A 26,497-nucleotide genomic window follows, 5' to 3' on the forward strand; every position below is an offset into this window, starting at 1 on the left:
CAGGACTGGGACCACCAGTAGATTCCCCTCCGCTGAGTGGAGAGGTCTCTGAGGGCGATATTGGGAGATGCAGTCCTGCAAGTATGTGGGTTCTTGTGGAACTTTTCTCAGTTCTGCAGGGCCTATGAAATAGGTGGTTTCTGCCCAGCCCAAATATAACAGGCAGAAGAAGCTATTTATCCTGTTCTGGGGCCTTCCTTCCTTCCTTCCTTCCTTCCTTCCTTCCTTCCTTCCTTCCTTCCTTCCTTCCTTCCTGGTTATTTACCATCAGTTAAAGGGCACCAGGCAGATTCAAGGTTAGAATTATAATAATGTTCTTTTATCATAGCTAGTCTATTTCAGCCTGACTAACTAGCTCCCTTGAAAGGCAACTTTTCAAAACGTTCATTCCATATGCTGTTGGATGTAACAATGTCTAATGTGCAAAGGAACTGAGAAGAAGTCCCATCATAGGGTGAGCAAGTGGTCATCTAGAGAGGCCTGTAAAGTTAGTGACTCTATCTTTTTGTGCCACCTCTGGTCTCTTCTTAGACTGATAGTAATATCCTACTTCTTCTTGGAAGTTAGAAAAGAGACTCTTTCTAGTTAGCAAGATAGCAGCAGACTATCTTTCCCACTTTATCCTGAATGTACTTCTAAATGTACTTCTTAAAAAATGTACTATCCTAAATGTACTTCTTAAAAAAACATTTACCTTTTGCCCATTTAAGCAGTATGTTAGTCTCTGTGTGGTAAACTTCAACATATGCTTCATCACACTGTTGGATACAACTGGGATACTGTGTGATCCATTCTAATAAAATGGGTGAGAGAACTGTTGGCAGTATAGTTGGAAAGAAGGGCAGGGCTTCACAGATGTGGGTAAGGGCAGGGATGGAGAAATTCCAAGATGTCTGTTAGCAAAAAGGAAAAAAAGAGGATTTAATACAGGAAAAGGTGATTAAGGGTTGGGCAGAACTAATGAGATTCAGGAAGTGAAAGGAGGTGTAGCAATGTACCTCACACCTCAAATATGAACAAATGAAGCATAATGAAAAATATGGCAAGCTAACACCCCTCTAACCTCCATGCAGATGAAATAAATTAAACTGGTCCTCTTGGAGGTCCTGGATTTGCCATTTGGAATGGATGCGAGGGCCAGCATAGACATCCACTATTCCCCACTCCTGCACATGAAGCTTGCTGGGTGACCTTGGGTTAGTCCCTGCCTACCTCAAAAGGAGTCTGTTGTGGGAAGAAGGAAGGGAAATGCGTTTGTAAGCCACTTTGAGACTTCAGAGGCCGAATCCCCACTGAGAATTAAATACGGATACAACCAGGATTCAAAAGAAACAGAACCTTTTCATTGAGGTTTCTCCCTTCCCACTGCAGCATGTTTCTAGTGAAGACATCTATGTCTATCAAGGATTCAAACAATGTGACAATCCCCATGCACATGCGATTAGCTCGGCGGGTCTGTTCTGATTGGCTGTCATGTTGCGTTAGGACAGGTACTTTTTTTGTCGTGAAAAAATGTGATAACGTGAGCACGTAAGTGCATACGCACAATATCCCTGCCTATGCAGCTTTCTTCTGATTGGCTATCGTGTTGTGGCGGCAACTGTACTGTTCAGTTTCATTACTGTGTCGTTTCAGAATTTTAAATTTTTTTTTCGTGTGGCCACATTGGTGCATTGGTGCGTTGGCACAGAACACACTGAATGCAGTTCCGCAACCTCCCGCTCCCTCATTCCCTCATGCCCATGATTTAATGTTAGCATCAGCTGGCGCAAAACAAAAAAAAGGCTGCGCGTGCATCACACACAGCCCACCACACTCTGATTGGCTGGAAGGCCTGTGCATCACTCTCTACGGTGGGAAATTTGAATCCACATTAGACCCCCAAACCTCCCCACCGATCTGGATTGGACCCATGTTTTTTAAAAAGGTGCACTTCCATGCAGGTTCTTAAAAAACACGTGATAAGGTGGAGAGGGAGTGCCAGAACCGGGATGAATCTGTGTTCGGTGGTTCAGCTGTGGGGAGTTCGTAGTGAAACCTGGATATTTCGCGTGAGTATCACGCGATTAATCGGCAGTGGGGATTTCACCTTATAGTTGAGAAAAGTAGAGTATAAATTCAAATTCTGCTTCTTCTTCCCTAGGTTCTGAAGGAAAAGTAGGAATGGTTTATAGAAAGGTCACCCCAGCTTCCATACAGAAGGTAGCACGTGAACATCCTGGATCTCATGGTTGGTGTTACAAGATTTGGATGCTCTGAGGAGTATCAGTGCAGACAAGCTTTAGAATCTGAAAGAATGGACGACACATATAAAAGGAAGGGATCATGGAAAATAATAGAAAATAAAGAACAGGGAGTTAAACATGCAGAGCCTGGGTATAGCTATGGGCTTCTCTGCCTCAGTTAATATTTGCTGAGTGGCCCCTTTGTGCATTAAAGGGAAGAGCTGTTCATAACTAAAGTGAGACTAATGCATCTTGCAGTCAGCTGTTTCTGAACACAACAGGTCTGACAGAAGCAGGTTTCCCAGAAACATCACACGATGCATTCAGAGGCACGACAACCAGAGATCTGTCCAAGATACACAAGGATCAATTGGCTGTGCTGTCTAACTGCCTGGGTGAAATGAAGCTCATTTCCTTTGGGAAATAAACCACAGATTAGGATCCCAGTTTATGCAGCAGAAACAAACAAATATCATGGGCAATGAAATCAAAGGATAGGAAGCTGTGTGGGAAGAGAGGATGATAGAAGGAAGAGACCAAAGAACAAGCAGTGGCAGGGGGGCTGAAAGTATGGGAAAAAAGCAGGCAATGGTTTGAGAATTAATGAATAGATGATATTTGGAATTAAAAAAAAACGTGAGGAGAGACCAAGATGAAAAGGGCACCATTCTTTTGACACCAGAGAACAATCTTCATATGTGTCAAATTAACTTCTTCCTAAATAAAGAATTTGTGCTTTAATGTGACTATTTTTTATAAAACATTAAAGCAAGAGGGCTTTTTGCTTAAGCACATACTGACATGATACTATACAGGGAATATTCAGGAATTTCAGAACATATGAGTTTTTAATGGCCCAGTTAATGGGGAATCTACAGCACATCCATTACTTTACTTTCCTGATGCTAGTGAAGCAGATTGAGGAATGTGGCTGTAAAGCCTTATATAAAACTACATTTATTACCATTTTAGGAGTGTTTCCTGACTTGACGCATAACGGTCGCAGTATGTTTCTTGGACTTGCAGTCTAGACGGAATTGGCAGCCTCTCAAATTTATCGTTCCATGCTGTTGCAAAAATGTGTCAAAATTGAAATTTGCATAAAGGTTGGACTGTAAGGACCTGGAATGATCCTGCTAAAGATTGTGCTTTGTTCAGCACTTATTCTAAATATTTTGGGACTGTTTGGAATCCATCATGGTTCTGTCCAAACATGGTCGATGTCTGTGAGACAGCATTCCATAGCTTCCAAAGGAACAGAAGTAATATTTATGATTGTGTTGGCGTAAACTCCAAGCACAAATGACGTAAAAATCTAAATAGGACTGCACAATATATACATTTCAATTAAGTAAGACAGTGCAGCAAAACTGCAATATTTCTGTTGCTCTGTTGTAAACGATGTTGTCTGTTATGGTTTAAAAAATATTTTTAAAAATGTAAATGTTTCAGCAGAGTGCACCTTCTTTCCTGTCGAGTCACAGTCTTCCATGGGACATTCTTTTCTTCTGACCAATGTGATCACATAGCCATAAACCATTACTCATTCCACAGGTTTTTCAGTGTCCATGTTTGCTTAGAAGCTAAGATCAGTGCGAAGGCCTAGCCATCCAAGGTTTTGTTGAAGGGTTTCACGGCTGGATTCAACTGGTTCTGGTGGGTTTTCCGGGCTGTGTGGCCATGGTCTGGTGGATCTTGTTCCTAATGTTTCACCTGCATCTGTGGCTGGCATCTTCAGAGGTGTATCACAGAGGGAAGGACACAGTATGTAACAGACTTTTCTCTGTGATACACCTCTGAAGATGCCAGCCACAAATGCAGGCGAAATGTTAGGAGCAGGATCTACCAGACCATGGCCACACGGCCCGGAAAACCCACCACAACCATCCAAGGTTTGTCATTCGGCTGCAGGCACATGTCTCTTCACCATATGTAAAAGACTTTCTTGCGTGGTTGTTAACAGACCAAACCCTCACAAACATATACATGCAGGCTTCATGTTGACGCTAGGTTGAGCATATAGAGGCAGAGCTACCCAATTTGATCTTCATTCCCCCCCCCCCACCCTCTATGAATTGCCTGTACACATACACATCGTTTGTACGAGGCTTCAGTGCCAAAGAAATCAAGATTTACAGGATCCTTCCCCATCATGAAAGAGGAAGCTAACTGTGCAAACCAAGCTTTATGTATCTGGGTTTTCATGAAACTGCCAGATGCACAATATGCCCTCATCTATATATATAAAAATCTAAACGTGTGTTTGTCCCTGATGGTCTCCCTCAGAAGCTGCTGGACGGATCGCCCCCAAATTTTCACAGGACGCCTCTCCCTGTTGCGGGCAGGTAATTGGACCTTCAAATTGCTGAAAGCCCATACCTGAGCCAGGTAAAACGTCTTTTTCCTGGCATAGCAGGCCATGAAGCTGGCTGTGTTTAACTGTCACCCTTAGAATGTTCATGCAGATGGCCAGAGATGAGCAGTGAAAACAGTAAATAGGTAATACTGTTAGGTGATACAAGTGGAAGTGAAACACATACACACTTTGCCGTGTGAGATGTCAGGTGGGGTTCCCCCCCTCACACGCTGGTAACTTTCACTTTCTATGCCTCACCCACTGCTACCACACAACACACATACTCTCATACACATCCAGCTCATCCTCACACACCTCACTCTGTCCTCCCTCACATCCAACCACCACTTACCCACTTCCTCACCCATATTCGCCACAGCTCTCTTTTACTAAAAGCGAGCTGGAGTTTGCCTTTTTCTTCTAAGACAATCCGTGGGGTGGGGGCGAACCAACACTACCAGCTTTGCTTCTTTTGCACTTGGCCCTTTAAGAACCCAGGGAGCTGGCCTCGATCTGAGCGCCTCACCACCCTGCCTCTGCTGCCTGACTGGGATAGCCTCCTTGCCCCAGTTCTGCCTTACCCAAGCCAGGACTGTGCGTGTCAACCAGCCTCATGGACAGTGGGATTCACAGTCTGGACAGTTCCGTTGTGGAATGGGAAGGGTTACCTTATACTAAAAAAAAATATTGAAAAGGGAAAGAGGGATTCCATTTGACCACCCCCAAAGGCTATGCTTGGGATCATTGGACCTGCATGGACATCTGTGTGGGTTGCGGACTGTGATGAGAAGGACAAGTGCCACAGCAATGCGTGGCCAGGCCCGCTAGTTCTGTATAAATTTTTAACAAGGGTTACATATTGGAGCATATAACGAACAACTTATTTACAGAGACTGCCATAATTACTAAAGACATGTTGATAATGGGAAACTTCTCCTCCTGGGTGGCAGTTGGCTCATTGACAGCAGGCTAGGAGGCTGGTTCAGGCAAGGAAGGCCTTGTCTCTGCAACCTGTGGCACACCTGGATGCAGCCTGCTCTTGCGGCTGCTGGGTTCCTCTGCCACTCACCTGGGTTCTCTGGGCCTGGGCCTGATGCTCTAATGTGGTATGGTCCAGTACAGTCATCCTCTGCTGTTTCAGTGAATGCACAGTGGGGTGGGGCATGCTAGGGGGCTGCAGCGGCGGATGTGGGTTTGGGCAGGATGTTCAACTAACCCTAGACAGGGGCCTGAGGAGAAATCTTATGGAGAAGGATTTAAAACTACTCTGTCAGAGGAGTATGAGGAAGCTTTTGTGCAGTCCTAACAGTGCTTTGCCTTGTTACTGTACGTATTCTTCTGCACCTTCTGACACCTGAGAATTCTAACGTGCAAATATTTCCCTCATCTCTTGTTTTCTCATGGAGAAGAAGCATCAGATATGCAGACAGGGAGGCCAAACCTTAGGGTTGTTGCTAGTGAGACACAGTTGCCATTCAGACCAATTAATTATAGGACGTGACAAGAGCAGAAGTAAATGATGCACAAATGCATACAACCACAGCTAGCAATACAATGAATTATGAACATTACTGCAGTCCTTTTACTTCCTTCAGATTAATATGGCTATTTCCCCTGTCCGGGACCTTCCAAATACACTGATTTCCATCCTAGGCAAAACTGCAGAAATTTAGTATATGAAGCCCTGCTCAGAAATGCTTCCAGCCTTATTGGACTTTCTTAGAAATGTGTACAGGTATTTCCCCTTATCGCTGCACCACTTACTTAATTTGTTTACTTCATCATCTAAAGTAGGATCTCATGTAGCAGACCCCCATAGAGTCTTTATAAGCCTATGAATATTAGCAAAGTTATTTATAAAACTGTTACAAAGTAAGTCAACATCCCAACTGAATCTTGCAACTGTAGGTTTCATTACAAAATATATTAGGAATATTCCAACAATGTACCAAATTGAAGGAAGGTAAGTGTGAGATTTTGATAGGAGCCTTGAAGAGTACCTGTTCACTATTCACTAGATTGTACCCAGTGCTTCACAGAGCCATTTCAACAACTGAAATCCAACTAACTGAGAAAGCAGAAGAAAATCCATTCTTCCAGCAATTTATGAAGAAAGAAACCTTAGAACCTGTTAACCATTTCCACATCTTACCTTTCTTTTGCGCAGTATGACTTGACTGTCTTCAGCCATGCTGGTCTTTAAATCAGTCCCACCTTCTACCAAGGGCACACTTGTTAAGAGTTTGTCTTGAGAATCTGTAACACCATCCAGACAATTGCCTTCTGACAGCAAATCAGAGCTTGGCAAAGGGAGAAGGTAGTAATTGCAGTCTGCAGCTAAGGCTGCTTTATTATGTTTGTCATTACGTTGACCAGGAGAATGCTTATCATTTGCTGGACTGCAGATCGTTTTTTCATACCCCTCGTCAGGACTCTCCAGTTTTCTGTGCTGTTGTGCAGCTACAGCAGTACAAACTACCTTCTCAGACACAATATTTTCTTGAGACTCACTTAAATTTTCTTGTAGACAATTTTCGCTGGAGCTGCTGCCATGTTGAATTTCCAAATTTTCTCCTCTGCTATCACAAATATTGATCTTCAGTGGTTCTGGAACTGTATCACACTGAGGTTCATTCACTTTCCTGGATTGTGCACAAACTTGATCCAATTCCGTTCTTGCTTCCACTCTTGATTCAGTTGTCATGAAGGGCTCTGCTTTTTCCACACTGTTCTTTCCATCCGGTAAATTCTCTGAAACCTGAGCAAAGTGGCTGTTGGCTTTCTCTAAACTGAGCTCCCTCTCACCACCACCATCTTCATCATCACTCCCAACAGAAACATTGACCAAAGTTTCCGTGCTGGCTTCCAGTGACAGAAAATCTTCTTCCTCTTGATGATTGTCATTTTCATCCACCTCTTTGGAAACATTACCCAGCAGCTTCAGGGGGAAACCTACCAGCTCTCCACCAAGATAGCAATCTGGCAAGGAAGCACTTGTTTCTTTCTGACCACTGCTCCGAACTCCATCATTTTCCATACTGGCCTGCAAGTTGTCAGCAACTAGGCCATGCCTGCATAATATATTAGAATCAACCGAACCAAAAGGCAAGCCCATCCATTGTGTCACATGCTCTTCCCAGCTCCTTTTTCTGATTGCTAGAGACATGTCATAGTACTTTAGCAACAGGTTCCCAAGTGTAATACAATCTGGTCCAGGAAAGACATTATATGGCTTCCATGAATTACTCCACAGGATGAAATGGTTTTACCTCCTGGACATCTGTTTTGAAAAAGGGAAAAGGAATTAGATGGTTTTCAATGTTAAAAAAATAAAACATACATGAAAAAAATGTGCAAAAGCAATGTTACGGGTGTAAGTTACAAAGAAAAGGATTTAGATGTTTTGCAGAATTGCTTTAATAGCTTTCAAGCAAACAGGATAGACACTATAATCTAGCATAGCCAACTTGCTGATTATTCCTTCAAATGAAGTAAACAGAATGTTATAAACAACTCAATGTGAAGGCAATGGGTTCCATGTGCCAAAGCTTGACAATGAGTCTCTCTTCACTGTTTTTGTCATGAGACAGCTATTTCCATGGGTTTCAAACCCATTAAATCTTGTGAGTCTTTGTATACAACACAAGTCAACATTTCCTATTCATGAAAACAACTAAGCACTGCATTATTGTTTAGAAGCTAGATATAAATGACTCTGGATTGAAACTAAAACACTGCCACTATGAGGCAAAGACGTCTCTTCTCTGGTTACAACCCCAAAGCCAAATCCTACTACAGACTACAGAGTTCCATAAGGCTTAGAAACAGCTTTTAGGGATAAGAAGTTTTCAAGAAGTGCCAAACCTGGGGGAGAGGCAGAATATGTCTTATGATCCAACCCGACATTTTGAATTTTGCACATATGGCAGATACACACACTGGTTCCTGGAGTATAGTATACAGAATTGTCACATGATATACACAGAGAGATGGTTCACACATGAATGTACCAGATTAAAATACACTCCAAATTTAGAGGTTTTGCAGGCATTATCAAATGTGCTTGGTTTTTCTACACTTGATTATTGTCTGTGATTACCTGCAAGTCCCTGGTCTGAAAGCTATCTGACTGTCCTTAACCAAACTCAGGACTTTTTGACCCTGGTTTCAGTCTGATGGGATGTTGTCATGTGAGATGCAGGCTCTGTGAGACTTGGTGCAATTTCACAGGACTTTTATGACAGAGCTGTGCTGCCAGGCCTATGGTTGAGGACAGCAATGAGGTCTAACGAGCTGATCTTCCTTTCTCCTTCTCCTTCCCTTCCCATTCTACTTCCTTTACCTTTTTCTATTAGTGACTGTATGAGTGGTATGTTATGGGAGACTATAGTTAATTTTGATATGTTTATTTTCCCCTGGTTGCAAATGAGATGTTGATCTACTGTTTTATGTTCTGGATTGTTCTGTGGCTTTATGGATCATTTTATGGTTTTAACTAATCAACTGTTGTAAGCCACCCTGAGTCTGTAAGGGGAAGAGAGATCTATAAGTCAAATAAATCAAGTCAAAGTATAGTTTTGTTGAAAAAGAATACATTTGTCTTTTCATAAAAGTTGTATTTGTGGTACATTTTACTCCTGTGGAGGGCCCATTTGTACATGGAAGTTATTGCTAGCAGAGTTAGAGTCATCCATCAGAATTACCATGATCAGATTTAGGACTACATAAATATTTAAGGAAGAACACAATAGATAGCAAAGAATAGAGACAGAGAGAGTCTCTTAACTACCTATATAGCTGAAAGAGACCAGAGAAACAAAACTTTCAAGAAGAGGCAGAATATTGTTTTAAGATATCATTTTGGAAACAGAAAAGAGGAGACATTTAAAAGGATGAGAAGATCCCTAATCTCACTGTCCTGTCTAACTGCCCATTTGCTGCTTCCTGTAGGGTCGCTGCTTCTCATTCTACCTTTCACACTAGACCACGGGTCAGCAACCTTTAACACCCAAAGAGCCATGGGGGTGTGGCCCTACCTCCCCAAGCCCCACCCCCGCCCCATGTCCCCAAGCCCCGCCTTCAGCCTGCCAGCCAGCCATGCAAGCTGATGGACAGAGTAAGTTGCAGGGGCGGCTGCCCTTATGGAGGACGCCCCCAGTCAGGTAGTTGACAGCAGGTGCCAGATGAGGGAAGGAGGGGAAAGGATGCCGAAGGAAGGAAGGAAGGAAGGAAGGAAGGAAGGAAGGAAGGAAGGAAGGAAGGAAGGAAGGAAGGAAGGAAGGAAGGAAGGAAGGAAGGAAGGAAGGAAACGTGTTCACCGTATCCCAAGTGCAACTTGCCATTGTTGACATCGCCGCTGCCATCTATCTCACCCAAGTGGACGGGATAGACAGCGGCGGCAACGCCAACAACGGCAAGTTGCACTTGGGACGCGGTGAGCATGCCTCCCTCCCTCCCTCCAGCGTACTTTCCCCTCCTTCCCAGGCGCCAGACGAGGGAGCCACAGTACAAGGATAAAAGAGCCACATGCTGCTCTGGAGCCGCGGGTTGCCGATCCCTGCACTAGACGTTGCCAATTCCAACAAGTATCATGACATTTCAGTCACCAAGCAATAAACATACATATGCAATCATATGCAACAACGAAGTGATCTATGAGCATGTGGGATACTGCCCTTCATTTTTTTTAAAAAAAAATATTCTGAATCCATATGATGTTTGCTACCAGTGCAAACTGCCAGGATCAGTATGTGTATGTCAGCCACAGAAGTTTAGTTAGGTGGCACCTTTCTGTATGGCACTAATGCATTGCTTGTTTACCACTATTCGAGGAAGCAGTTGCCTTGTAATCCCTAATATAGTTATATGGGCCATCTGGCCCACCAGCCATCCTTTCTTCAAGCCCTGCTTTCAGTGATCTCCCCCAGAGAGCCGAGTGGGTGGCAGCCAGAGACATGACCTTTTCAGTGGCAGTACCTCATTTCTGGAATGCCTTCCCAGCTGAGGCTCACCTGGTACCTACCTTGCTTTCCTTGAGCTGCCAGATCAGATTTTTTTACCCTTTTCATTAAAGGGTTCTATCTACTTTTAATCAAAGGGTTTTATTTTCTTTTGCTGTTTGATGGTCTGCTCCTAGCCCAAGGACTGTTTTAGGATTTATGTTCAATATTTCTTTTATGTTGCTTTCAATTTCTGTTTTGTTTTTATTAAAGATAAAGGTAGTCGCCTATGCAAGCACTATGTCATTACTGACCCATGGGGTGATGTTGCATCACAACGTTTAATAGGCAGTCTTTGTTTACAGGGTGGTTTGCTATTGCCTTCCCCAGTCCTCTACACTTTACCCCCAGCAAGCTGTTTTTATTGGCTTCTTTTTAATTGGCTTGGCTGGGTTTTATTGGTTTTTGGCTTTTCTTGTTTTTTATTACCATGTGTAGTTTTCTTTTATTGCTGTGAGTTTCCTTGAGCTGAACTCTGGAGAGGCAGCACATACATTGTCTAAACAAGTTCATTCAAATGGCCAAAGTGTTTGCACTGAGGGCATACTTTCTTCTCAAGATCAGTCTCCTTCTCCAGATCATGGTTTCCATAAGAGATGGAGGCAGATTTCATCGTATGTCCTGGAACAAGAAAGGGTGCCATCCAAGGGAGCCATTTAGCCATCTGATTAATAGGCAGTTAGCAGATGCCTTGTTAATTGCTTGAAGCAGCTGCATGCTGTAAGCAAGGATGAGCAAAGCAGACAACAGCATGCTGGTAAAGAAGAGATTAACAGAGCAAAGATGTTCTAAATGTTGCCATAAGAATGTCAGTGCATCACATTTAAAGTAACTGAAATAAAATATCGGCAAAAATTCTACGCTTCCTGATCAGATTAATGGCCCTTGCCTTATTCTGCCTCTGCAGAATTTTTGGATTTCCAGGTATCCCTGAGCATTGTGGCAAACTAGCCTGTACACAATGTGGATAACGGCACTGATAAATAATCTCTGTAGCATGGAGGAACCCTTCTGTATGACTTGGAAAATGACTCTGTCACCCATTTCGCAGGCTATGCAAATGGCATGGTTCCTGACTGGTATCTTGTGAAGTGGCATGCTCGCCTTTCAGGCTGATTCTAATTGCAGCTCACAGAGATGTGTTCTGTCACAACATTGCAAAGTCGCCCTCTCAATGCTTACTGCTTCAAAGCCTCTTCTTTTAAAGCTAGTTTGTGTACCTCAGCCACATGCTACCTCCACATGCTTATCTCCCCATTAAGCCTCTTATGATAAGATTATGTGGGCCAAGAATCTGAGTCATCAGAACATGCTTCTGTACGAACTCTCCTGAGCTAACCTTAGTGTGGAATTTATGACTCTGACTATAACTCAGAATCATTTATGCAAACACTACAAAGAGCAGAAGAAAGATGCCTCAGAAAGCTACTGCATTACACTTACAGTAATAATAATGATTCACAAAAAGGAAATAAAGTTTATAACACAGCAGAGTTTCTAAGATTTTTTATTTATTTATTTATTAACCTTTAATAGGCATAGAGAGTTTCTAAGATTGTAGACATGAGATAGAATTGTGGGAGTGGTATGACTTGGTACCAAGACTACAGAGATGATTCTCAAGTCCTGTTTGAACATAACCAGATTAAAAAGATGAGTTGTACATCAGGCTGTTCAAAATCTTCCCTCAGATACGAATGGACTAGATGTTTTCAAGCAAAGCCTTCATTTGCAGTGTCAGCCTAGCGTTGTCAACTGGCCAGAAGGAACAGTCCTGTACCTTTAACTGTGATGTCATTTGCCTCCATTCCATCTGAAGTTCAACTGACCATTTCCACACACAAAGGCTCATTCCGCACATGCAGAATAATGCACTTTCAAACTGCTTTCAATGCTCTTTGAAGCTGTGCGGAACGGCAAAATCCACTTGCAAACAGTTGTAAAAGTGGTTTGAAAACGCATTATTTTGCGTGTGCGGAAGGGGCCTAAGCTTCTATTATAGGGACAGAACATTTTTCTCTAGGCCTCTGAGCAACCCTGCCTCAGTCCTCAGGGCAACAGGGCAACAACAACTCACTGACCTACTGTCCAGCTTTCTTGTAAAGATTGGAAGAATAAGACATGTGAAGCACTTGGAAAACTAAACAAAAAGAACATTGTTATTATTATGGTAGATTTCACAGCTGCCAGATCTTTAGCTGGTTGTTGGCCTTCAATTCGAGCCCCACCCAGAGGCCTGGGAAGTTGTAATGTATCGGCGTAGTATTCATGCGGATCCCAGCATGGCTGCCTTCTGAATTTGACAGATGTTAATTTTGTTAATTCGAAGATGTTTCCAGTGCTGCCCCAGTGTTTTTGGGATGGTGCCCAGCATGCCGATTACCACTGGGACAACCTCAGCTGGTTTGTGCCATAGACGCTGAAGCTCGATTTTCAAATCATGGTATCTAGTGACCTTCTCGTATTCTTTTTCAATGACCCTGCTGTCACCGGGGACTGCTATGTTGATGATGCTCACTTTCTTGTCCTCGATCATGGTGATGTCTGGTGTATTGTGTTTCAACTTGTAGCCCACTTGTAGCCCAGCCTCCTCCTCCTCCTCCTCCTCCTCCTCCTTCTTCTTCCCCCTCCTCCCCCTCCTCCTTCCTCCTTCCTCCTTCCTTCTTTCTTCTTCCTTCCTCCTTCCCCTCCTCCTCCTCCTCCTCCTCCTCCATTATTATTATTTACTGTGAGTCACAGACAATGTAGGTCTATAATTAAGAACATAAATGTTCAATAGTTTTTTTTTCTATTTGTTTTGCTGTCTTTTGAATTCAAAGCCTACCTGGGAAAAGGAAAAAAAAATGTAGCTGTTCTGCACCATAGAAAAATAAAAAGGCATTATTCAATAATAGCAACAACAACAAAGATATTTGTCTTTATACTAATACTGTAATACAACACGGTTCAAGGAGCAGCCCTTTCTTCTTTTCACTCCATACGCAGAAACTGTCAGCACTTAGCATGGATCTGCTTATTGATTCCAGCAATAAAGAAGATTAACTACTCAGTTTGTTCTGGGTCATTTCAGCCTACCAAGGGAAGCTCTGATTGAACACCCAGACCACAAAGCTGTCCTGACAAATCACATGCCTGAAGGTATAAGAGTAGGCAGCCTGAAAGACTTGCAGAATTATGACTGTGCCACTGAACCTCAGTAAATTATGCCTTGACAAAGTGACTTTCACAGCAGAGTGCCTGCATGCTCAGAGGCCTTTAACCTCCCTTCTGAGGCCAGCCTACTTCAATTTCACATCCACATTCTCCAGGTCTGCACAGTTTAAGTGATGTTTAACAGAATCAACTACATATGGTATGGAGTTCCCTCTGAAAGCAGCAGCCTCGTGCTCTCCCTTTCTTAGTTGAAATCTGGGGTGGGGGGGAGTGTGTTTCAGCATTCCTGCTTCACAGCCAAGCCTCACAGCAGAATGATACCAAGTTACAAGCCATGCTAGGGAAAAATACATGGTGTGGTTCTCAGAAGATGAGTATTGGTTATCATACATATGACAGAATGGGAAAGGCATTCAGTACAGGCTGCCTTGCACCAATACCCAAAGTTTTTTCCCCAACACATATTTCTAATCCAGAGGTCCTCATCACGGTACTTATGAGTGCCATGATGCCCACCAATGTATTTCCTAGCTCCCACACGCTTCTTCCCAAAGTCATCTTTCCCAAAAGTAAACAGCCAGTTTTGGCATTCTCTTAAAGATGCTCCAGAGATTCTTCAGAAGAGCCCAGAAGCCATTATGTTGGGGGTCTGCAGGAAGTACCCATTCAGAAACAGCTGTCTTCATTGCAGGAGGATACTTGACTTACAACCCTCATAGCATTTTGAGATTGGCTTGAAACCCCTCCCCTCCCTTGCATGCCTCCCCTCTCCCCCTCCCCCTCCCCCTCCCTCTGCTAGGGTGGGTGGGCCATGTCCAAATGCCGGGCCCCCTCCCTCCCCTCCCTTGCATGCCACCCCTTAATACAGCCATTTTACAGCCGGCTGTACATTCCATGTCAGTCACTTTATCGTGATGTCTACTCCTATTTCTCAAAATTCCCAAAGCACCCGTGGGCTTAACAACATTGGAAAGTGCTGCCTGCTATACCAGGCATAAGAAAATGCATCTCTCAGCAGAATACATTCTTCACTACCATACTGTGCCATTGAAAACAGTTCTCTGATTCTTATAATGTGTAGCTCTTAGGAAAACTGGGTTCTTATTTCCTTCTCAGCTACATTGTTCACCTGGGCTTATCAGCATAATTCACATAATTTATCTTGCAGACTGTGCATTGCAAAACCAACAGTACATGCAAAGTTACTATCAGAATACTAGGTTCAACATCAGCTGAAGAGAACTACAAACTGACATACTGCTCTTTAATTTGGACGGTGAATTTCCAACGATATTGCTATTGTCAAATGTATCCCAGAGGCTGAACCCTCACCTAACTGCTGAAATAAATAATTAAGATCAAAACATTTGACACCTCCGTGTCCGTCGAGAGAATTTCAGCCCTCTGGATAAACACAGAAGTCTGTCAGACAACAGTGGCACAGTTCATTTTATGACATGCAGACAGGAAATATAAAGTAAAACAGAATTAAAAATTCCCTGGAGTCTGAGAGTTAGTCTGTGTGAGTAGAAAAGATGGGAGTTCTGAATCTTAAGCAGCAGACCTCTCAGTCTGCAGCATCCAGGGCCATCAATGGCTAATACTCAGTGAAAGCAGTGTGGCAAAAGTCAGCACATTACGGTTCAATGAGTGTGTTTATTTCCATGTCTGTTCAATGGATTTATCTATAACTAGCAGGGCCCGGCGACGTGTTGCTGTGGCTTATTGTGGTGAAATGGGAAAGGAACAGTAGCAGCAAATCAATTGCAGAGGCCAGCAGTACATGCTCATGCAAACATGCAGCCTGATACTGTGCAATGTCAGTGATGTGTGTGACCACATCCTCCCTCACTTCTCTTCCCTTGCATGGCACCCCTCCCCCTACCTACCTCCCCTTTCCATTTGCTACAGTAAGTGGGTAATATCCAGATGCTGTGGCCCTTCCGTCCCCACCCCTCACTCTCTGTCTCCTCCCTCCTTCACTTCTCTTCACTTGCATGCCTCCCCCTCTGTCCCTTCCCTCTCCCTTTGCTGAATGTGTATGAGAGTAGGTGTGTTGTGTAGTAGTAGTGGGTGAGGCACAGAGAGTGAAAGGTACCTGCGTGTGAGGGGGGAAACCCCACCTGACGTCTCACGTGGTAACGTGTGTATGTGTTTCACGTCCACTCGAGTTATTGCCTATGTACAGTTTTCACTGCTCATATCTCAGCCATCTGGGAGCCAACATCTCATGTAAGAGCACGGGAACATCTTCTAAAAGGTGACAGTTATGGCGCTGTGGGCAGCTGCATGGCCTGGTGCCACCAGGAAAAAAATGTTTTTACCTGAAAGTCTCACAGGTGTGTTGTCTGACAGCGGGAGAAAAGAACACAGTCGGGGGAATGAGTAAGTGTCTGTGAAATTTTCAGAGTGTTTGGGCCAGCAGGTGCCGGGGTTATTCTCGAAGCAACAAACACATGGTTCCATTTTTATATACATAGATATATTTGATGTTGCATGCTGTTCTTTTCCCCCCTTCATTTTGGAACATCGAGCTTCTGATTTCATTGATGTGCATAAAAGCCAAATTTTAAGACTGTCTTTGACTCACAATATATCAATGCTCGTAGTCTAACTAGATTAGATAGAAAGATTAGATAGGAGAATAAAAAGATTAGATAGAAGAATAATAGTTGGAAAATAACATTAAATCACATAATGAACAAAAAAACAAATAAAACAACAAAACAGAAATTATATAGTGATTTACTTCAAAGGCAAAGTCAGGAGAAACAGGTAAAGGAAACTGTTCACCAAAGAAAGAGAGTACCACTGAATATTTGAAATTATTCTCTAGATGTTTCACTAGGTAAAGAATTAAGGCTAATATGTACTGGGAGGAAAAATCTGAGGTTGTTGAGAGTTTGAGCTAAGATGTAGCCAAAGGGTTCCATACTGATCCTTGCAAAAAAGACTAAAATTTCCATGATATCATTGGGATTTTTTTCCCTGCGAAAGCCCAAACTGCTGCTAAGGACAGAGTTCTTATCCTTACTCTTTTCTCTTATCCATTTTTCTGTAACCCCAGATTCTTGAACCAACTGCAGCTGAGGGAAAAAATTATGGGACCCAAGTTGCTTACTGGGAGGGCAGGATGTGCAAAGGAGAAAGTAGTGGCTCCTCCAGTCCCCCTATCCCTGCATTATTTCCACTGCCCTAAAACAAGGAGGTATTACTAGTAGACAAAATTCTAATTCAAAGCAGATTCCTCAGACAGTCTGGCTACCCTTTCACCCTCCACAAGTAGATCTTAAAATACAAGCAAGGTTTATTCTTTTAAGATCGTCATGAAATCAAGTTATGCTTAGTGTTAATAGAAATGTCTATCCAAGCAGCTATGATCCGTTTTAATAACTCTGTATTATCAATCTGGCTAATTTTCCTGATGACTTTGTATATGAATTGAAAAAAAAATTAAATAGCTATTTAATTATTGCAAAATAAGTCCTCCATGTTCTCCATGAGCTGGCAGTCTTTTAAAAACAATTTATCAAAATTACCTTTTCTCCACTGTGCAATCACTATAATGGGACATATAAGCTTTCTTTTGAGAATCCACTCCATTATTCCTCAGAAGTTCACTTACAGCCCTATTGTATACTTTGAAGCATTTAAAAATCTGGCCATTATATTTTATTACCAGTCAACCAGATATATGGGACCCTTTAAATGCTTACTCCCTCAAAAATATACTGGTGGCATCATGTGACATTAAATTACTCACACTATGGCTCATTCCGCACATGCAGAATAATGCACTTTCAAACTGCTTTCAGTGCTCTGTGAAGCTGTGCGGAACGGCAAAATCCACTTGCAAACAGTTGTGAAAGTGGTTTGAAAATGCATTATTTTGCGTGTGCGGAAGGGGCCTATGTTTTTTAAATACTAAAACTTGATTACTCAAAACTATGAAGCTTCGTTACTGAGTCAGTAATGTGAAACATGGCTAAGAGCCTGCAAGTTACAGTGAAAGATCATATGTCCAAGAAGAAACAGTTATGAGAGAGGCAGAACAATTGTTAAGCTAAATTAATTCATTTTTCTAGTTCAGAATAAAAACGACATGATCAGAAATATCAAACAGTATGACCGTTCCGTGGACAGCACAACTACCGACAAAAAATGACATATTTCATGCTACCTCCATAACCGTACTGTCTGCTTCACAGGGAAGGGTAATATGTCAGAAAGAAGGGTTTTAGCTCATTTTCTCAAGTCAACTCTTTCATGACTGAGGGGACTGGCAATCACAAAATGCAACAGCTTGGGCCAGTCACAGTTCTCTCATAACTCTCTAAGCTCACGTAGAGGCAGACAATGACAAACTGCCTCTGATCATCTCATGCCTTGAAAACCCCATGGGGTTGCCATGAGTCAGCTGTGACTTGACAGACCAGAATTGGACCACAAGTCTATCCAGGCTAGAATGGTCTACTCCATTCTGACGTGCAGTAGCAATCTGGGATTTCACATAGAAGGTCATAACTCAGTCCCTGCTTCTTTTAACCAGGGGATTCTGGGGTCTGAACCTGGAACCTTCTGTATCCAAAGCCGATGCTCTACCACTGAGCCATGGTAAAAAACCAAATCAAGGCCACATTCAGAGGTGGGATCCAACCAGTTCTCACCACTTCTTTAGAAGTGGTTACTAATTTTTTCTGAGTTCCGAGAAGGGGTTACTACAGCAACCTCCCTGCCCAATAAGGACTGGAGGTGCGTGTGTGTGGCGGCGCCACTGTTTGAATCCCACCACCATCTAAACCTGTTATTAAAATTTTTGGATCCCACCACTGCGTCACATTCATCTGCTTTTGAAGGGGGAAAAGATTTCATGAGGTGGAAACAAATTCACCACATTCCTAGGATTGTTTCTGATTTGGGTCCTACAAAACTTTTAAAAATTAAGTGGATTGGAATGGGAGAAATAGAGCTGTCCATCAATATACAGTATTCTAGGTACACATTCCTTTGAGAGGTTTCCTGGGCTAATGCTATTAAATGAGTTGGACTTGGTTAGGGGTTAGTATATGAACACTGGTGTGTAAAAACAGATTGACAAAAGGCTGAAGACCTTCATACATACTTTCTTGAGAGTCAAGTGAGGCCTACTAGGCTCACATGGTATTTCTTTTGATGTGAAGTATTGCATTCAACCACAGTTTCATTCATGGCTGACATAGCTGACTTCTGGCAACCCAGTAGAGGTTTCGAGGCAAGAGGCATTTGGAGGTGGCTTGCCGTTTCCTTCCTCCACATCACCACATTGGTATTAGTTGGAGGTCTCCCATCCAAACATGTATTAGCCAGTGTCAAGGCTGAGAGTGTGTGACTGGCCCAAGGTCATATGGCAAATTTCCATGGCACTAATGGGGATTCAAACCTGGGTTTTCTAGATCACCTGAACCTCTCTAAATGCCTATGTAGTGCTAAAAAGCCTGCAAGAGACCTACTTGCTGAAACTGGTATACTTGTGCCAGGCTATAACATCTTTAAAGTTATGCAACATGGTCCTGCAAAGAACTAAAGGATAAATTCTAAGCAGGTCTACTCAGAGATTATTCCCACTTTACTCAATAGTACTTACTCCCAAGAAAATATATTTAAAACTGCAGCCTCAGAAACTGAACTGCTGTAAACAAGAGTTGTCTGTAGCAAGTATTTGCCTTGCCTTGGTGTTGACAGTAAGTTTCACCTGCAGGCTAGGCGGGAGAGAACTGAACTACACATTACCACAGAAATACTGACACTTGGCTCAGGAACATTTCCTTTGCATGTTTTCCAAATAAGTGAAAGCTGAGTTTGTAGCATTTGGTAAAAAGCAGCTAACTCTTTATACAACACCACAGTTTGAAGGAACTGCTTACTCAAAACAATTTGCCAAGATTTACTCGGCTGCTTAATAGAGATGAGGCTTGAGACAGCATTTCCTGTAAAGAAGGTCACAGTTTCCAGTTTTCAGGTGAAGAAAAGCTGACTCCTGGGAACTTGCTTCTGAAAGGGGCAAAAGGTTTATGGAAAACATTATCTTGATGAAACTGACCACTAAAATATTTTGGCTACAAAGAAAGCTGTGTTGTTGATTATTTTGTAGGAACTGTGACAGAGGCTTCAGTGCTACTGTTATCATTTGAAAAAAAAAAATCATAATCTCCCAGGGAACCGCTAGTGATCTCTTGTGGAATCCTAGGGTTCCATAGAACCCTGGCTGAGAAACCCTGTTCTATATACTAACTCTATGGTAAAACAGCCCTGAAGCAAGCTAAACCAAGTTCAGGATGCTGGTAATGCCACCAGGTCTGCATAGGTTAAACCCAGCACCCAGCCTATAATGTGTTGTCACCATCACCATGACTTCATCCAAGAGGAACTGTCTTTGCAGTGCTGCAAACACCACAATGGCCAGTTAGCTGAGCATGCTTCTGCTAACAGTAGCCTTCCAGGGAAACAGCTCACCAGGAACCTTACCAATAAATTGAAAAGCCAGTTGGACTCTGCTCTGACTGTCATCTTCCAGGTCTCAGCCTAAGGACGTAGGTAAGGGGGGGTTCTCGGGTTCAACCCCCCCCCCATTACATATCTGAAGCTCCGCCCTCCGTTTGTGGGTTTTTTTGTCTTTTTTAGTGTTTTTTTTATTTTGGCCTGCAGGGGTGCAGTTTTTATGCTAGCAGCACCACACTTTCAGGGATTGTTTGGGAGACTCTCCTGATGGTACTACCCAGGTTTGGTGAGGTTTGGTTCAGGGGGGTCCAATGTTATGGACTCCCAAAGGGGGTGCCCCATCCCCCTTGTTTCCAATGGGATCTAATATAAGATGGGGGCTTCACCTTTGAGGGTCCATAACTTTGGACCCCTGAACCAAACTTCACCATACCTGGGAGGTATCATAAGATTTGTCTCTTACTGATACTACCCAGGTTTTGTGAAGATTGGTCCAGCAGGACCAAAGCTATGGACTCCCAAAGGGGGTGCCCCATGCCCCATTGTTTCCAATGGGAGCTAATAGAAGATGGGGCTACACATTTGAGGGTCCATAACTTTGAACCCCGTTAACCAAACTTCACCAAACCTGGGTGGTATCATTAGGAGAGCCTCCTAACAATGCCTTGAAAGTTTGGTGCTGCCAGCTTAACAATTGCACCCCTGACAGCAGGCACCCCCCATATTTTCCCAGATTCTCCTTTTAAATCCACTCCCTTTGGCATGGATTTAAAGGGAGAATCTGAAGTCCCCAGTTTAAACTTTGAAAGTGATGCTGTTTGGGGGTGGATTCCAGCATCACAGTGGCCGCCCATGGGGGGAGGGGGGGCGCAAAACTAAGATTTTACACCAGGCTCCATTTTCCCTCACTATGCCTCTGCCCAGAGGGGAGGGCAGAAGGGGCTGCCGGCTGCCTGCTGGGAGCCCAGCTGGCAGGGCAGGCGGGCGGGGGAGGGTGTGGCAGGGAAGTCTGCCATCCCAGCCTCTTTGAGACTCCTTAGGGATAAGAAAAGTGGGGTATAATCCAAACTCTTCTTCTTTAGCTCAGTACATGTTTCAGATTGAAGTCAAGACCTACCACATACAGTCACGTGCTCCACTATTAAACTATTGTTTCTGAATTATGAACTTTGTATATTGCTTTCACACAGTCTACAAATACAAAACCAGATTTGATGGAGGCAAACAACAGAAAAGTAATCTAGATTTGGTATCAAGTCAATTCAAATTGTGGTGTTCCAAACAAATCACACAAGTCAGACTATTCTGGCAAACATCATCAGATTATAAATTACAGTTATGAGTCACTTGGCTTGTCATTTGTAAATGACTAAAAATTCTAAAAGTCATTGGCAAAAGTCAAGACTCTAGAGTACAAGAAGGGAGGGTAGAGGAAAAAGGAAAAGTTGCAGAGATGGGACAAAAGTCTGAATAGTTAGCCGACACATCTGAAAACAGTTCCAAAAACATAGTTGTGCAAGACGGCAATCTGCAGAAGGAGTTAAAATGGAGCAGTGCACAGTCTAAACCCGACAAATGTATTTTTGCAAGGAGCAAAGGGGATGTTGAAAACTCATACCGTGCAGACTAGATAATCTGTACAAGTCTAACCTCTAGGGAACAAACACATTTTATTTGGGTCATTCTGGGTCTCTTATGTAGCAACCCAAACTTTCCTCAGCTCTGATCTTTCGTGTCTCATCTGGTTTCATCCTAAAATGTACATTTTTATTGTTGCTATTCAGGACAGAAGGGACAAATCCTGGACCACTGCCTCTGTTCTCGCCCATGCGACAAAGTAGGTCACAGCTGATCATGGGAGGAAAGAACAAAGTCTTCTTCAGTCGTCAGAGTCACAGTCACAAAGATCAGAAGCCAAGACTATACCAAAAGCTAAGCGAAGAGCCAGAGTCACAGGGAAGTTCAGAGAGCATATGTCAGAAGGTTAGAAGGAAACTCAGAAGCAGAAAACTATGGTTATAAGGAGAGCAAGCATGAGATTTCAGAAAGGCAGGAGGAATAATCTGCACACCAGCACCAGCAGTAAGACTACTGTTAAAATAGCTAAATATGGGGGCAGATAAAAGATTGTTGGTGAACAAGAAGAATGGAAGGGACCAGGGAAAGAAGAAGATATGGTGGTTGCCTGGAGGAAGGGAAAAGGAACTATCGTGGGCAAAAGATGCAGGGGAATTGAGGAATCTGTTCCCACAAATTTTTGCAGATCTCCTCCTATCAATAGCCAGGAGCAGGTGCTTTTCTGTGTAAAAGCTGTCCAGGGAAGGAGGAAAAGCTGAATACAGGTGAGTTGATATTGTTAGGTTGACTGGTGAAGTGGAAGGAAAGAAGGAGCAGGAAAACAGGAGACACTGGGGTGTTATAAGGAAATGAAAGAGAACACAGTGGTGGAGGGGGAAATAAGATGGCCTGTCAAGTTCTTGTGGGTTCCCCATGTGTGTATTCCTAACATCTAAAAAAAATTGAATGGGCCAGACAAAATAATTTTAAGCTTCAACCCAGGGCTGTCTGTCTTGACCTTATGTTTTACAAAATACAATTGCATCTTACCCTTCCTTTAATGAATTCAGTGAGTTTTGTATCACTGTTGGATTCCAATATTGGTTTGTGCTCCATTTGCACTACCGTCAGGTATTTATAGAGTGGTACACAACGTTAAAGTGAACAGGGATGTTTTGGCTCATGCAAAGATGACCTAATTGGATGGACCACCCAAAGTTTGCAGAACATGTAAATTAGCAAAGCCACAACAGCACATCAACTTTGCATTAAGGCCTGCCAGATGTTTGACAGAATCCCCACAACATCTACACAGTGCCAGGCAGTTGTGGGAGAAGGTTTTTCAGGCTCTTATGCATTTTCCCTGGTGAATCACAAGTTTTGCAGGTCTGGACTGCCCAGAGCAGTTTCATTTTTTTAATGTAACCAGAGAACCTATATAAGCTGTTAGCTATAGGGCAAGGAAAACAAAAAAATGAAATAGATATGGAGTAATGATTGAAATTCCTGTCTTGGATGTCCCTAGGCTAGCCTGGTCTTGTCAGATCTCAGAAGCGAAGCAGGGTCAGCCCTGTGACTATTTGGATTGGCAACCTCCAAGGAACTCCAGGGTCATGACTCAGACGCAGGCAGTGAACTGCCTCCTAATGTCTCTTGCCTTGAAAGCACTATGGGGTTATCATAAGTCACCTGAGGAGAAACATGCCACGCCTAAAGAACAAGGTTGAAAAATAGATATAAATCAGTAGGAGTAACTGGAGGACTGGGCATATATGCACAGATTCCTAGTAACTATGGCCCCCTCCAAGTATCTACAAATTCTGTACAATGAAAGCATGGGGGTGAATTGGAATACATGACCTCACACCCGACCTACAAATCATTCCATTCATTTGCATGATTTATACTCCACTTTTCTCCCCAATGTGGATCCAAACTGGCTTGCCACACTTTTGATCTCTCTCTTTTAACCTCACAACAACCTGGCGAGGCAGGTTAGGCTGAGAGCATGTGACTGGCCCAAGTTCAACCAGAAAGCTTCCATGGTGCAGTGGACACTCAAAGCTGGGTCTGCCACGTTAACCACTGTGCACAAATTACATGTATATAGAGTTTCCCAGCACTAATTGCATCTTGATTTTTGTGCAAGGAATAGATCAGGAGTACCCAACTTTTATGAGCCAGTGGCACGTTTGGAATTTAGAGGGGTGGTGACGAGTACCACCCCCAAATGGCTGCCACAAATGGTGGAGCTGGTCACAATACCTCCCTCCTCACTTCGCAAAAGAATCACAGAAGGGGGCTAAAAGGAAATGAATGAAATGCTAACAGGGTAGGAAGAGAAATAGAGGAGAAGAATAAATAAAAAGGAGAAAAAACCTGAAGGGGGAATGAAATGACAAGCCTGCGGGCCTACCAAAGCTCCTGGTCTTCCAGTGGTTTGGGCTGGTTGTGCATCTGAATTGGGGCAGCCAGTAGCCAGCCCTGTCTTAGAATGCTCTTGCACACTTTTTGAAAAGGTTGGCAAACACCAGGGCAAGTACTGGTTGGAGACATGGTACCAAGTTGTATGTGTCCACTATGCATAAGTTAGGAGATGTGTCTTTCACCCATTTTCAGGAAATGAACAATATGCATGAGGACAAAGCAGTCATTGCCAGTGGATTCACAATATGAGTCCAACTTATCATAGTGAAATCACAGTCATATGGCTGAGCAATTTATTCCAAAATAGCAAAAACTCTGGTCAGAGTAGAGAACTGGTAACATGGGTGCTGTGTGATTTCCAGGCTGTATGGCCGTGTTATAGCAGCATTCTCTCCTGACGTTTCGCCTGCATCTGTGGCTGGCATCTTCAGAAGTTGCCAGCCACAGATGCAGGCGAAATGTCAGGAGAGAATGCTGCTAGAACACAGCCATACAGCCCGGAAACCACACATCACCCCAGTGATTCCGGCCGTGAAAGCCTTCAACAATACATTGAACTGGTAACAGTTTTCAACTTCCATAACACTAGAAATCAAGGTCACCCAGTGACTCTAATCAGCTATAGTTTCAGTAATAGCAGAAGTAAGAACTTCTTCAAATGAAGAGTAAGACTGATGGAATTCCATACTGTAGGATATACTGATGACCATTTGCTTAAATACCTATGGGTGTGGATGGGTCAAGATATAAAAAAAAGTGAGAAGGTAGCAGCAGAGTGCAGAAGTATGACTGTTAAGGCATTAGCAAATAATATCTTGGAAAGAAATGTCAGCTGAGATAGGTTATTGTGTTAATTTACACATTTATACCACTCTCCCCACAGTGGCTTCCAACATGATTCTTCCCTTGTCCATTTTAACCTTATAAAAAACCACTCTGTTAGTTACATTAGGCTGAGAGAAAGTGTAAGTGGCCCAAGGCCTCCTAGCCAGTTTCCAAGACAGAGTAAATATCTAAATCTGGACCTCTCAGATTCTAGTCTGATGCTATCACCACTGCACTGTACTGGCTCTCAAGATAGCCAAATAGAACCCCAAGACACACACACACTCTCTCTCTCTCATATGCAGGAAGCAATTCTCTGTCCACTGCTGGAATCCAGACTGCTAGAGGGACACTGGTCTGATCCAGCAAGGCACTCTATTTGCACATGTGCTTGATAAGGAGATCACATTAATTTCAGTGACATTCATAACAATTTGGTAGGATCAAGTTTTCAACCTTATGGTATTATTTCTACAATTTCGTTCTCTTTCAAGAGAGATAGAAGGAATCCCAGGTAAAAATAACATCTTGGACACAGTTGGCACTTAGAGTACAATCCTATGCAGAAATACTGGAAAGATATCAATGGTCTTAAATTGGAGTCCCTTTACATAGGTTCTCACTAATTGTTAGACAGAAGTATCTCTGTGCTATATTGTAGCCCTTCCATTTCAGATTATTTGCTTAGTGGAAGAATGTCATTCAGTGACATTGATGAATCTTAATGACACGTGGAAGGAAACCATATTCCACTCCTTTTCATTCTTACTTAATAACATAGGCAGGGGGAAATGGATAAAATGTCATTTTTACCCAGCATTATCACCTTTGTCTCCAATTTTTTGTTCAATTGCCTTTAAATTTAGCATGCTTGATTGTTCAAAGCTTCTTTTAAACAATTCAATTAACTGAGCAATATGAGATTTCTCCAGCTCAATACTTATCGTTCACACACACAAACCCCCTGGTATGCATGCACTGCATGGTAACTGCATACATATAGAACAGATCAGTACCCCTTGCTGGATGGAGCCACCCCCTTCCCCCACTTTTGAAAGAATAGTACTCATAAGCCTCTTGGTAGGTAGTACTAACTGTGTGGTGATTTTTTTTCAATTCAAGAAACCATGCTGGCACATCTCATGATAAAGTAATTCTATGCAATCATTAAATTATAAACATACCTACATGAGAGTATTCAACTTCCAAGAGAGAAATGAATGAATAGGTAAACCCATCTGCTAATTCAAGGCAGAAGGGAATTTTTAAAAACGTCAGTCCTTTTCTTAGTAGTAAAATCAATACAAAATCTATTCACATTTCTTGATTTTATAAGCCGTTGCAAAATACATAAGAAAGACCTTGCTAACATCAGCTGCAAGAAGGTATAAATATCTATGTTACACTTATGCTTTTAAGAAAAATAGAAATAGCAATGTTTTGCATCAGATGTTGTGTGTGTGTGTGTGTGTGTGTGT

General features: G+C 42.8%; 1 protein-coding gene across 2 annotated transcripts in view; it reads right to left on the bottom strand.

The window, feature by feature from the left end:
* DLC1 (DLC1 Rho GTPase activating protein) overlaps positions 1-26,497 on the bottom strand; it is a 282,574-nt gene that overhangs the window by 254,857 nt on the left and 1,220 nt on the right. For both annotated transcript variants that reach the window (XM_048509074.1, XM_048509075.1), the window contains exon 2: positions 6,734-7,861. In XM_048509074.1, the coding sequence (XP_048365031.1) occupies positions 6,734-7,747 (1,014 nt within the window). In that variant the 5' untranslated portion in view covers positions 7,748-7,861. The remainder of the gene's footprint in view (positions 1-6,733; positions 7,862-26,497) is intronic.

Source organism: Sphaerodactylus townsendi, linkage group LG10, assembly GCF_021028975.2.
Source record: "Sphaerodactylus townsendi isolate TG3544 linkage group LG10, MPM_Stown_v2.3, whole genome shotgun sequence".
Lineage (NCBI taxonomy): Eukaryota > Metazoa > Chordata > Lepidosauria > Squamata > Sphaerodactylidae > Sphaerodactylus > Sphaerodactylus townsendi.